This window comes from Microcaecilia unicolor, chromosome 4 (genome assembly GCF_901765095.1).
Source record: "Microcaecilia unicolor chromosome 4, aMicUni1.1, whole genome shotgun sequence".
NCBI lineage: Eukaryota > Metazoa > Chordata > Amphibia > Gymnophiona > Siphonopidae > Microcaecilia > Microcaecilia unicolor.
The window spans coordinates 197646703-197660062 of NC_044034.1; the positions used below are offsets into that span (position 1 = coordinate 197646703).

General features: G+C 48.9%; 1 protein-coding gene across 4 annotated transcripts in view; it reads left to right on the forward strand.

Moving 5' to 3' along the window:
* Positions 1 to 2380: 2380 nt before the first annotated feature.
* Positions 2381 to 13360, forward strand: part of UEVLD (UEV and lactate/malate dehyrogenase domains) — a 215733-nt gene continuing 204753 nt past the window's right edge. For 3 of the 4 annotated variants that reach the window (XM_030201112.1, XM_030201115.1, XM_030201114.1), the window contains exon 1: positions 2381 to 2467. In XM_030201112.1, coding sequence (XP_030056972.1) covers positions 2390 to 2467 — 78 coding nt within the window. In that variant the 5' untranslated portion in view covers positions 2381 to 2389. The other variant, XM_030201113.1, reaches the window with a different exon arrangement.

Here is a 13360-nt window from a genome sequence, read left to right on the forward strand (position 1 = left end):
AACACAGCTACAATACTACTTTATCCTAAAGCAAAAAACAAAAATATATATTTTATTTACAGTTTGTTGTCTCTGGTTTCTGCTTTCCTCATCTTCTTTTCACCATCTTCCTTCCATCCAGCATCTGTCTTCGTTCTCTGTCTCCATCCAGTTGTCAGCCCTCTCTGCTGTCCCCTCCATCCAATGTCTGCCCTCTCACCCTGGTCCTTCCATCCACATCTGCCCTCTATCTCTGCCCCTTCCATTCACTGTCTGCCCTTTCTCTCTGCCCCTTCAATCCACCGATTTGCCCTCCCCTCTCCCATCCATCCAGGGTCTGCCCTCCCTCTCGCTCCCCCTTCCATCTAGGATCTGTCCCCTCTCTCTCGCCCCCTTTTTTCAGCCACCAGTTCCAGTCCCATCTCTCCTCCCCTTCTCCTGTCTGTGACCCCCACCCCAGTCCTCTTCTCCTGTCTGTGACCCCCCACCCCAGTCCTCTTCTCCCCTCTGAACACCCCCACCCCAGTCCCCTTCTCCCCTCCCTTTCCCCTCTGAACACCCCCACCCCAGTCCCCTTCTCCCCTCCCCTTCTCCCGTCTGAGATCCCCACTCCAGTCCCCTTCTCCCCTCCCCCTCCCGTCTGAAACCCCCACCCCAGTCCCCTTCTCCCCTCCTCTGTCTGAGATCCCCACCCCAGTCCCTTCTCCCCTCCCCCTAGACCCCCACCCCAGTCCCCTTCTCCCCTCCCCTTTTCCCCTCCTGAACACCCCCACCCCAGTCCCCTTCTCCCCTCCCCTTTTCCCCACTGAACACCCCCACCTGAGTCCCTTTCGCCCCTCTCCTTCCCCACCTCAGTCCCATTCTCACTACTGTCTGAATCGGCGAAGCAGCATCACAGGCAGCGCCTCCTCTGCCCTGCTTGTAAAAATCAAATCTCCTTTTCGTCTTGACATCTTGACGTCGACTCGGGCCTTCCAATCAATCACTATGTCCTGCCCGCCCTCGCGGAATTTACCTTAGAGGAGGGCGGGACATAGTGATTGATTGGAAGGCCCAAGTCGACGTCAAGACGAGGAGAAGGAGATTTGATTTTTTCACAAGAAGGGCAGGTGAGGTGCTGCCTGCGACGCTGCTTCGCCGATTTTTGTTAAAGGAGGCGGTGGGAGTGGAGCACCCCCCCCCCACCCACTGGCACCCGGGGCGGACCGCCCCCCCCCCCCCCCTTGGTACGCCACTGCATGAAAGCACAAAAAGCTAAGTGGTTGTAAACCCTCTATTTGTTGAGCAATCCCACAAAGATGCACTCCATCTTTCAGCTCCTATTTCCTTTGCATCTTGTGCCACACCGGGGGGGGGGGCACCAACTGATAGTCTGCAGTGGGGCACCAGAGACCCTAGGCACGGCCCTGGGCAGATCGTGGCGGAGAGAAGGCTCCGGAGTGCTCAGCGAATCACTGCTGGCTGCGCCCTTAATTTACAAGACACTATGCTTACGGCAGGGGTGAGGGAGGGGAAAGAACTGAAGATTCATCTCAGCAGCCACAGAAGGAAGGCTCCGGAGTGGGTCTGAAACGCTGCCGGTCGGCGCCCAGATGCTTTGCAGTGGGGGTGAGGGAGGGAAAAGAAGAGTCACCTGAAGCTGCGGGTTGCGATTGCGATCCACTATTTTTGGGTGGGCCTGGGCCCACCCGTGGCTACGCCCCTGCTGCAAATTCCACCTAACGAATAAACAGTAAGGCAGAAAGTGCAGCGCCTTGTGGCACTTCCTTAGTCTTCCAATTTCCTAAAGTCCTACTGCAATTTCTTACAGTACGCATGCAATTTAACACTTTAACAATTTAAGTTGCAAGAGACAAAACTAATTATCTCATTCGTTGCTCCCATTTCTAGATCATTTTTAAATATGTTAAAAAGTAGCACCAGTCCCAGTACAGACCCCTGGGGAACTCCACTTTCTTTCCTCCATTGAAAGAAATAGCCAGTTAACCTTACCCTCTGTTTTAATCAGTTCCCAATCCACAACACTGTATGTGTTTATCTTCAACTTGCTGAGATAGCCCTCCAATTTGTATTAGGACTTGAGACCTTTGAGTTGTGAACTCACTAATTTGGCATTGCCTCTCCTCTGCTTAAGCTTGACTAAGTTGGTATGCCAAGAGAGAGTTCCATTCTTCCATAGATGAAGACGAACGGAAATCCATCAGAATGTTACCCTAACGTACTCAGCCTTGGTTGTGAAACCAATGAATGTTTACCTTAAAGGTTGAGCAAACAGCCTTAAGACAGGCAAATGGAACCTGTGCATCCACTTAGTTGCCCATCCTTTCGCTGACGCTTTCCCTGCTATTTTGGCCATGCAGGGCTTCCGTGAAGCAGGAAGTGATACTGTGGGGTCCAGCTCGCCGGATGTATGCTCTCGATTTGTTTGGGTCTGTGGGTGAGGGTGATGGATTTCCAGGAGGAGAACGTGAGGCTGCGGCTGGGAAAGGTGCGTCAGGTCTCGTGCTGTGCGGGGCGCAAGTGCTCTGCTTTTCTTTCAGTTCGCTGCATTTTCGGGTGCCGTCGCTGTCGGCGGATAAGGAAGGAATCTCTGAATGTACAGTTATACTTTGCACTTCACTTGTGTAGGTATGCAGTGAAATTCGTGCCCGAGGGCTCGGAGCTTCTTTGTTGCTATTATTATTTTTTTCAATTTCTTTCCCTTTACGTTCAAGCGTATTTCTTGTCATATAATATAGGCATGTTTTTGTGTAATCTTTTCTTACAGCCGTTCCCCCTGTTTTTTTTTATTTGTAAGAAGTCTTTATTATGCAATTGAAGAATACAGATTTGCTTCAGTACAAAAAGAATGATGCACCAGTGCATAAATATTACATAAACATAGGTAGAACCAGTACACCCCTCGTCTACAACTGTAACATTCAAAACCAAACCTCAGTAGACTTCAAAGGTTTCTTAAACGTTTCAGAATACAATAATTATCCCACCCCACTACTTCTTACTTACCCACCCAGTAAGCTTAGTAGTATGACCTTACAGACTGCAGTCATTATAACATCACGCTACAGATTTCGCATAGTGGTCAGAAAAGTATTTCCATATCGATTACCATTTACTCATCTGACGTTTTCTTACAGCTATCAACCTCTCCATCTCACACACGTAACGCAATTTGCTATGCCATTTTGTGATTGGCGGGACTCCTGCCTGTTTCCAATGGGAAGCTATGGTTACTCTGGCAGCCCCCAGAGCCTGTTGCACCAAGATTTGTTGAGGCTTCTTTAGGCCTGGAGCAGGGTTGCCAGCTGGGAAAAATTTCCCAGCCCCAAACAAGCTGTAAACCTGCCCAAAAACCGCCCGTAGCCAATCCTCGTCTCCCGCGTCACCGAACCCTACCCCCGCGTCACCTAACCCCGCCCCCGCGTCACCTAACCCCGCCCCCCGCATCACTAACCCCACCTCCCATGTCATTAGCCCCACCCCCTACGTCATCCCTGACATCAACTCCGCCCCTGAAAGGCTTCTGTTGGTCCAATTTGGGCCAATAGAAGCCCCGGAAAAGCTTCTATTGGACCGAACTGGACCAATAGAAGCCCCGGAAAAAACCGCCGAACTCGCACAGCGGCGACGGGAAAACCGCCCAAAAAACCGCGGCCAGCGAAATTTTCCCGCCGCCGCTGGCAAAAACCCGCCCAATTGGGCAGTAAAACCGCTCACCTGGCAACTTTGGCCTGGAGGCTTTACCGAGAAGAGGTAGAACTCAGGAGTCCACGGAATTGAACACCCCACCCACTGCTGTAACCGAGTATGAACTGACTTCCAAAATGCCCGAACATTTACACACCACCACACGTGACCCATAATCCCTCTTTGTCCGCACCCCCTCCAGCACAACCCGGAAGAATCCGGAAATATGCGCTGAAGACGATCCGGAGTAAGATACCATCTATATAATACTTTCACTGCATTTTCTTTAAATGGGACATGGGTGTACACACCGGCCGCATGTCGTTCTATTCTCTCCCACTCGGTCTCCCCCAGGGCCATTCCAGTCTCTTTCTCCCAACTCTTCCTATGTAGAGTGTAACTAGGTACCTGCGCAGCAATACTGCGATATAGTCAACTGATCAAACCCCGGGAATAGGCAAATCTCTCACTAATGTCCTCCAAACATAACCGTTCCCTTTTTATGACCTGACGTACAGCCTCAGTTTTAAGGAAGCGGGCTAATTGACAGTAGGCAAATTCATCCCCATCCCGTATGGAGTACCTGATCTTCAAGGTCTCGAACGGGATCAGAGAATCCTCCTCGAACATCTGACCCCAGGTGCTCAGGCCCTCCATATGCCACCGGTGGAAAGCCCCCACTTCATTCCCTGGCAGAAACAGGATTAAATGCTATAGGGGCCATAAGTGTTAGTATACATCGCCCATGTGGGAACATACTATCCCAATAGTGAAGAGTGACACATATGAACGGACACATTCCCTCCCTCAGCACTCTAAAGGGCCTAGGAAGCCACATAAGCGATCCCAAGGGCCTCATCCCCAAAGAGTGTTGTTCAATATGCATCCATTGTCTATCCGGGTAATTCTGATGCCATTCAACCGCAGATTTCCCTTGAACGGCCCTGTAGTACCATAGGAGGTTCGGGACACCTAGTCCTCCCTTTCTCCTATCCTGATAGAGCAACTGACGCACTAAATGCGGACGTTTACCCGCCAAATGAATCGCATGATAGAATCTTGCATGGATGCAAGGGGTCGCCTGGGCAGCATTACAGGTAGCGCTTGGAATAAATATAATAAACGGGGCAACACGTTCATCTTAACAATGGCTATCCTTCCAAACCACGAAACCTCCTGATCCCCCCCAACGCTCTAAGTCTAACTTGATGTTGCGAGTCAGTCCCTTATAGTTGGCCTCAGTTAATTCAGAGAGATTGGAAGTGATATTTACCCCCAGGTATTTAATGCATTTTGTGGCCCATCTAAACGGATATTGCACCTTCAGAGTCTCTACTATGTCCTCTGGAAGTGAAATATTCAAAGCCTCCGATTTTGTCATATTAACTTTGAAACCAGAGACTGCTGAATATTCCTCTATAAGACTCAGAAGGGTAGAGAAAGTGGGCACAAGGACGAGTAACATATAACAAAATATCATCTGCAAAAAGAGCCACCTTATGCATTCTATCCGCTACACGAGCCCCAGACATTCCCGGATCTAACCTTAGTTTTGAAGCAAACGGCTCCATAACCATTGCGAACAGGAGGGGTGATAACGGGCATCCCTGCCTGGTTCCCCTATGGAGTCCAAACAGATCTGAGTTAACTTCCATTGATCCGGACACACGCTCGAGGAGAGTCATATAATGCCTGGATCCATCTCCTGAATTGAGCTCCAAACCCCATGGCCTCCAGAACCTTATACATGAAGGGCCAATGGAACCTGTCAAAAGCTTTTTCTGCGTCTAAGCTAAATAGACACAGAGGCCGTTTGGTATTTTTTGCTAGATATATAAGGTCCAAGGTACGCCTGATGTTGTCTGTGGCCTTACGGTGCGACACAAACCCAACCTGATCAGGATGTATGAGTGTCGGCATCAACGGTGCCAATCTATTTGTCAGCACTTTAGCCAGTATTTTAACATCGGCGTTCAAGACTGAGATAGGTCTATAAGAACCACATTCAACCGGGTCTTTATCTGGCTTAGGCAACACCGCAATTCAAGCCTCCATCATTGAGGAGGGCAGTTTCCCCCCATTTCCCACCTGATTGAACAGGTCCGCGAGGAGTGGAGCCAATTCTGTTGAAAATGTCTTGTAAAATTCGTTCGGAAGCCCGTCCAGTCCAGGCGACTTACAAGAGGGCAGGCTGCATATTGCCTCTTGTACCTCAAGTGGAGTAACGGGCCTATCTAACAGTTCTCGGTGCTGGAGTGTCAGGCATGAAATCTCACTATCAGCCAGATAGGTATCGATAGATTCCGAGGGGGGTGTGATCTCTTGTGTATACAGTGCTTGATAAAATTCCCTAAAATGTTTAGGAATAAGGTCCGATTTATATAACACCGAGCCTGTGCCATCACGTATCTGCTTTACCGTACGGTCAACTTTTTGCCTCTTTAATTTAATGGCCAGGAGCTGGCCAGCCTTATTGGCAAACTCGTATACTCCAGCCCTTAACCTCTCTCGGCCCATGTTGAGCCTAACCTCTCTCGGCCCATGTTGAGCTGCTCTGAGTAAATAGAATCCAGCTTCATCCGTTCTCCGCGCAATTGATTCCATATGTGAGGGGATTTATATGCTTTATGTTGACCCTCCAACACCTGTATCCGGTCCATACATCTCGCTATCTGGAGTTTACGTGCCCGAGAACGTGCACTTGCTAGTTTTAAAAAATAACCCCTTGAGACCGCCTTCATTGCATCCCACACAGTAGCTAAGGATGGACCTGAATTGATATTAAACTCCAAATACTCTTTCAACAGTTTTCTATAGCCGTCCTCCACCTCCTGTTCTAGCAGTAAGTTGATGTTCAGTGTCCATCTCTTATCCTTTATTTCCAATTTTATATTCGGCAAAGTGACCCACACAGGTGCATGGTCAGAGATCGTTACATTGCCTATTCCAGCTGTTGGACCGTGCTCTACCAACGAGACATCCACAAATATGTGGTCGATACGCGAATAAGAATTGTGCACTGGGGAATGATATGTATAATCTCTGTCCGCCATATGTGTCAATCTCCATAGATCTAGTGTACCTAAGGAATGGGCCAACGACTCCAACGCTAGTGCCTTTCTTCTCCCCTCCTTATTAGTAGGTCCCGTTCTATGTATACCTGGGTTAAGGACTGCATTAAAGTCACCCCCTAATATTAGAGGACCCTGTACAAATAAGGCTAGCAAATTCTTCACCCTAGTAAAGAACTCTGCCTGTCCACTATTGGGGGCATATACAAATGCTATCGTTAAATCAACCTGATCTATTTGGACATGTAGAAATATAAACCGCCCTCCTGGGTCCTTCTTTATTCGCAGCACCTTTACCGCTACTGCTGAGTGGAACATTACGGCCACCCCTCTTTTTTTGGAGGCCTCAGAAGAGGCACAGTAGACCCCAGGGTACCCCGAGCAGGAGAGAAGTTTTTCATGCTTGCTTCGGAGGTGCGTCTCTTGTAAGAGAACCACGTATGGCTTCAACTGTTGTAGCTCTCTATAGAGCTTCTGCCTCTTTTGGGGCATATTCAAACCTTTAACATTATAGGATAACTAGTAAAAAAGCCCCGTTTCTGATGCAAATGAAACGGGGGCTAGCAAGGTTTTCTTCTGTGTGCATGTGGGAGTGTGTGTGTCCCTGCCCTCTGCCCTCTCTCCCCTCCCCCCTCTGAGTCCTTCACTGCTTTGCTGTGTTTTCCTTCACTGACTGTTTGTGTTACAGAGAGGGCGGGGCAGACACTCATGGGGAAACAGGATATCTCTCCCCCTTCACACTTCCGGCTGGAGGCTTCATAGAACGTTGGTGTTGCCTTTTATATAGAGAGATAGCTTTAACTCAGCACACATTATTCAAGATGTAAATAGCGTACAGCTTTGATGTTCAGCAACAACTTTACATTCCAATATGCATTACAGTCTGAACGTAAGATCATTTCAGTCACCCAGTCCTCCCCCCTGTAACCCTACACCAACATCCCTTCCATATCTGCATCCCTCCCTCCTCCCGCTGTTCTGCCCCCTTACCTACCCTCCCATCTAGATCCCAACCCCTAGGAACCAACCTAATTTCCCTACTCCCACCAATTCTACCTAACTCCATCCCCCCACCAGACAGTGCCACAGGCACCGAATGGGCTTGTCAGAGAAAGGAACCCACCGACCAAATAGACCACCCCTCCCATCTCCCACACAGAACACAAATCCCCTCTCTATGGATTAATAGCTCATGATGCTATTCATCTGTGACACCGCCACCCCTTGTTAGAACATTTACCACTTGAAAACTTTCCAACTGCCAACAGTTTGATAAGTCCCGTTACGCTGACGTCAAAAATTATAACAAAGTCAACCAATGTACAAACCAACTCAGGTCCCTTGTTTCTGAGTCTTCTGACCCACATGCTTCCACTTCTGCAAGTGAGCTTTCGTGGAAGGCGCTATCTCTGTTGGCAACGCAGATGTTGGGGTCAGGCCTGCTTCGTGTAGACTCTGCCATGCTTCGGAGACCCGGCGAAACCGGAGCTGTTTGCCTTTTAATTCAAAGCATACAGCAAAAGGGAAGCTCCAGCGATATGCAATTTTTTCCTTGTTCAAGATCTCCAGGACAGGTTCATTGCCCTCCTCTGAGCCAGCGTGTACAGGAAAGGTCTTGAAACACCGTGACCCGCGCTTCTTTATACTCTAGTATGGTCAGCTGACGAGCCCGCTGCCAGACCCGCTCCTTGAATGTAAAGGATGTGAAGCGCACAATTATATCTCTAGGCCTGTTTGCCAATGGTTTACCCAATGCCCGGTGGCGCGATCGATCTCCAGCTCTCCAGGGGTATAGCTCTCTCCCATGATATGCTCGCAAAGATTTCCCACAATAGTTGAGATCTTCGCCGCCACCATTTTCAGGTACTCCCCGAATCTCAAATTATGTCTGCGCCCTCGTTTTCTAAATCGTCCATCTTATATTGTAGATCCTCCGCTTGTTCAGCCAGTTGATTGATGCGCCGTCCATGACCGCATTAGCCTCCGCCTGCTCGTCGGCCTTCTCCTCTAGTGCCACCACGCGGCTCCCAGCTCTCGCAGGTCAAGGCTGATGGAGTCCCACTGTGTCCAGAATCTCCACCCTGGACTCCTTAATTTCTTCTCGTATCGCTTCAAGGCATTTCGCAGTCTTTGGGGTAGCTTTTCTTCTTTTAAGAGCCGAAAATCGCTGATCCACATGAGAAGATGCAGTGTCGGAGTCGGATTACACGCCGCGTGCTACCGGGACGCATGGTGCGACAGGCCTTTCACTGTCTGCCTAGTCGAGTGGCGTTCTCCCTCCCGTGTCTGCGAAGTCGATATTTTACTCATTATGTAGAGCAGGCTGATCCAACCTCGTCCACCTGATTTGGCACTGAGTTTGTAGTGGGACACCACAGAAAATAGCTCAATTTAGCAGGGAAGTGCAGGAGCAATAGTTTTAGGCAGCCATCTAATCTCGTGACGTCACTTCCTCTCCCGTTCCCCCTGTTTTTAAAAATCACTAGGCTCAGAATTGTCTCTGCTTTATGGATATAGCAATCTACTCAAGACTTAAAGACAGTACTAAAATTGTATTTAAGAAATAATTAGCAGAATCTGAACGTTTTTGGGTTTCTTGAAGCCTGTGTTGAAGCCTATGCAAATTCTGCTGGATAAGATAATCTTTACAAAGAAATAGTCCCAACTATTTTTGGTGCCACTGGTCTCATTAAAATAACTTAAGTGCACCTTAGGTTGCTTGTACATATTATATCGTAAGGTGAGCACTAGAGTAAATTTGAGAGGTTTGAATCATGCCCTGTACTTACAAGTCATTATCTGTTCAACACAAACCCATTTGGAGACACTACCCTAACTATTAAGAAAGCAGCTATTATGTTGTTCATGGTTCAGATATATTGAAGTTCAAACGCCTATTGTTTTTCTAACATTAGATGAAGATCAAAAAGAGCATGGGAGATGTAAAATGGTTTTGTCTGTCAGTTGCTGATTGAAGTTCTAAAACCTTAATGGTACTGTACTAAAGACCACACCAAGTAGCTTGATAATGAAACTCTTTATTGAATGTGCTGAGTAAATTCACTTGTTAAATCTGGATATAAAACCTGCTACATCACACCACCAAGAACACAAAGGTCCTCTCAAGGACTATCACTAACCACACCCTCTCCAAAAGACATTACAAGCAAGCCTTCTCTGGAGTAGCCTCCACACTCTGGAATGCACTGCTGAAAAGCTCCGCTTAACACAAGACTGTCTCAGGAAGCAGATGAAAGCTTGGCTCTTCAACCAGACCTTTAATGGAAGAAGTAACTAACTTGTTAGTCTCACTCACATGCACAAGGAGTGACACGGGCTGCACATACTGCAGCAGGCCATGTTTATCCACTCCTACCTTAGCTGAGATAATCTTTAATCATCTCTATGACCTCATGTGCAACTTTCTTTAAATTAGTCACCTTACTTTCTAACTCCTCTTAATCTCATACGTATCTACATCTTCCATCATTGCTTTATCCTTCACTATCAGTTCTTCTCTAGTTCTCAGGTAAGATGTTATAGAATGTCATTTCCGTGCCTAAGTTGGACGCCAACATTATACCAGGTTCTAGCAGGTTTAATCTAGCGTCCAAAGTTAGGCACGAGATCTGTGCTAAACTAGTACAGTGTTCAATATCTTAAGAAATGTTCAGTTTTGAAAATTCATATATCAGAGATTTACATGATCATTATTATTATTAGGTAAATAGAAAAAGATAAATTCACAAACTGGCTTTTTGTTCCTGAGCCTTGTGCAGCATAAATATACTTTATACATACAACATTTATTTATTTATTGACATTAACCGTCGTCTTAAGAAGAGATTCACCCAAGGCGGTATACAGCAGGTACAGTTTAACATAAAACTTACAATTTTGTTACAGCATAACAATAGTAAAATGACCAAATATAAACATAAATACAATCATTGAGGTAAACTTGTAAGTGGCGAATTGAAACAATGTCAAACAATATTAAGGGGCCCTTTTGCTAAGCGTGCCACCCCTAGCGTGCTCAATTTCTGGTGCTACAAAAAATGTCCTATTTTTGTAGTGCTGGAACTTAACCGGAAGTAATTGGGCACGCCGCTCGCTGCCTGGTTACCACCGGGTTAGCACGGGAGCACTTACTGCCATCTCAAGAGCTCCCCACCGAAATGTGGACTGTGAAAAATTGCAGGAAGACTTTAGGAAATTGGAACACTGGGCATCCAAATGGCAGATGAAATTTAATGTTGACAAATGCACTTTCCATATCATCAAGCAGATCAATCCATAGACTGGTGGGTTGTGTCCATCTACCAGCAGGTGGTGATAGAGAGCAATCTTTTGCCTCTCTATATGTGGTCATGTGCTACCAGGAAATCCTCAGTATTCTATCTAGCAGGTGTGTGGTCACACGCAGCAGCTCTGGCTTGGTCTCCACGCTTATTTACTTAGGTTTTGTTGAGTACCTGGGGTTCAGGGCTCTTCGTGAGCAAGTGCAAACCTGGTGGTGCTAGGTCCCTCCTTTTCTCCCCCCTCCCGCTGGCTCCGTTAAAAAACAAAACAAAACATAACAATCTTGAAGCAGAAAAGATTTTACTTGCAGCTGCTCACTGGGACACAATTCGTTGCAGCTCGGAGCAAGAAGCAGGTAATTTTACCTTTTCCTAGCGGGCAGGGGGTTCCACGAACGTTTCCCTCGTGGATCATGGCGTCGGATGGTAATGGCGCGAAAAAGCTCTCCCCGGACCATGATCGCGCGGCTAGTGGGGAGGCGCGGGGATCGAAGGCAGAGAAGCCCTTTTTGAGTGCCCTTCCGGACTTTGCTGATTTATCAGGTTTTTCCTCCGCTGGGGCGTCGGCGGCCTTTCCTGCCTTAGGCGCCCATCCCCCGATGTCCGCCCTTCCGACGTCGGCCACCCATGCAGCTCGGATGGCCTCTGGTATGGCCGCCTTTGAGTTGGGCGGCGGTAAGAAGATGGCGAAGTTTAAGCGCAATGCTTCCCGCGCGGCTCCTTCGGAGAGTGACGCGCCGGATGCCATTTTGGATGCGCAGCGCGCCTCTCCCCCGCTCTGTTGAGTGGAGGTTGAGAATTCCTCTAGAGCTGTGGCCCAGGTTGCAGAGGTGCACAAACAGGGGGGTTTCTCTCCCGAGTTTATTTTGTTGCTGCATCAGGCCTTTCAACTGCAAACGCTGCTCCTGCTCCCCTGTCAGATATGGGGGAAGAGGCTTCCCTGATCAAGCGCCCTCGGGTGGATCTTCAGGTCTTGGGGGACTCTGTCTCCTCTGATGTAGATGAGGGCAGCGTTTCTGAGTTCTCCCAAAGGTCCCTTGGGGATTCTTTGGAGGAGGCTGATCCTCGCCCTGATGGAGGAGATGACCCCTCTGCAGCGCGGCTTTTTCGCTCAGAGGAATTGCCTAACCTGTTAGTTCAGGCTATGAGCATCTTGAGTATTTCCTCTCTGGAGGAAGGCCCTCCTTCAGCCTCGGCGGGTTCCGCTATTATGTTGGGAACCAAGCACCCTTCCAGGACCTTCCACATCCATGAAGCCATGAAAACTCTTAATTTTGGCTCAATGGGATTCTCCTGAGGCGAGCCTCAAGGTAGCCAGGGTCATGACTCGTCTGTACCCTCTGCCAGAGGGTGAACAGGAGGCCTTGCGCTGGCCGGCTGTGGACTCTATAAATCACTGCTGTGACAAAAAAGACGGCTTTGCTGGTGGAAGGTGGCTCTGCCCTTAAGGATTCACAGGACAGGAAATTGGAAGTGGCCTTAAAGTTAGCCTTTGAAGCATCCGCCTTGAGTTTGCAGGCCTTGGTTTGCGGCTCCTATGTGGCCAGGGCATGCCTGACGGTGGTGCAGCGGGCCTCCCCCTCGGATCCTTCCTTGAGGGCGGATTGGCCGGTCCTGGAGTCAGGCTTGGCTTACTTGGCAGACTTGCTGTATGATGTTTTGAGAGCCTTTGTATGTCTCAGTCTCTGCCCGTCGATGGCTATGGCTAAGCATTGGTCAGCTGACCATGCCTCCAAATCCCGCGTAGCCAAGTTGCCTTTTAAGGGCAAGCTGCTCTTCGGGGATGAGCTGGACAAGATCGTGACGGATCTCGGCAGTTCTAAAGGCAAGAGGTTGCCGGAGGTCAAGGCAAGGGCCAGCAGTGCTTGCCCTGGTTCAACTAAGGGCTGTTTTCAAGAAGCCCGTCGGTATCGCCCGGGCAAGTCGGGCTCCTCCTCCTTCAAGCAGAGGTTCTCCCCCGAAGCAGCATTCCTTTCGCAGAGACCACCGCTCAGGAGGTTCTTCCTCCGGTCCTCCCCCAGGGTCTCGTACCCAATGACGGGGCCCTGGCCCATGGCCCAGAGCAGATAGGAGGAAGGCTGTCCTCTTTTCTGGGCGAGTGGACCAGGGTAACTTCAGACACTTGGGTTCTAGAAGTCATCAGAGACGGCTACAAGTTGGAGTTCTGCCGGCCTCTGAGAGACGGGTTCGTGAACTCTCCCTGCAAGTCTCCCCTCAAAGTGGCAGCAGTTCAGCAGACTCTGGACAACTTGCTCCGCCTTGGGGCGGAGGTCCCAGTGCCCATAGAGCAGCGTGGCACAGGACGTTACTCTATTTACTTTG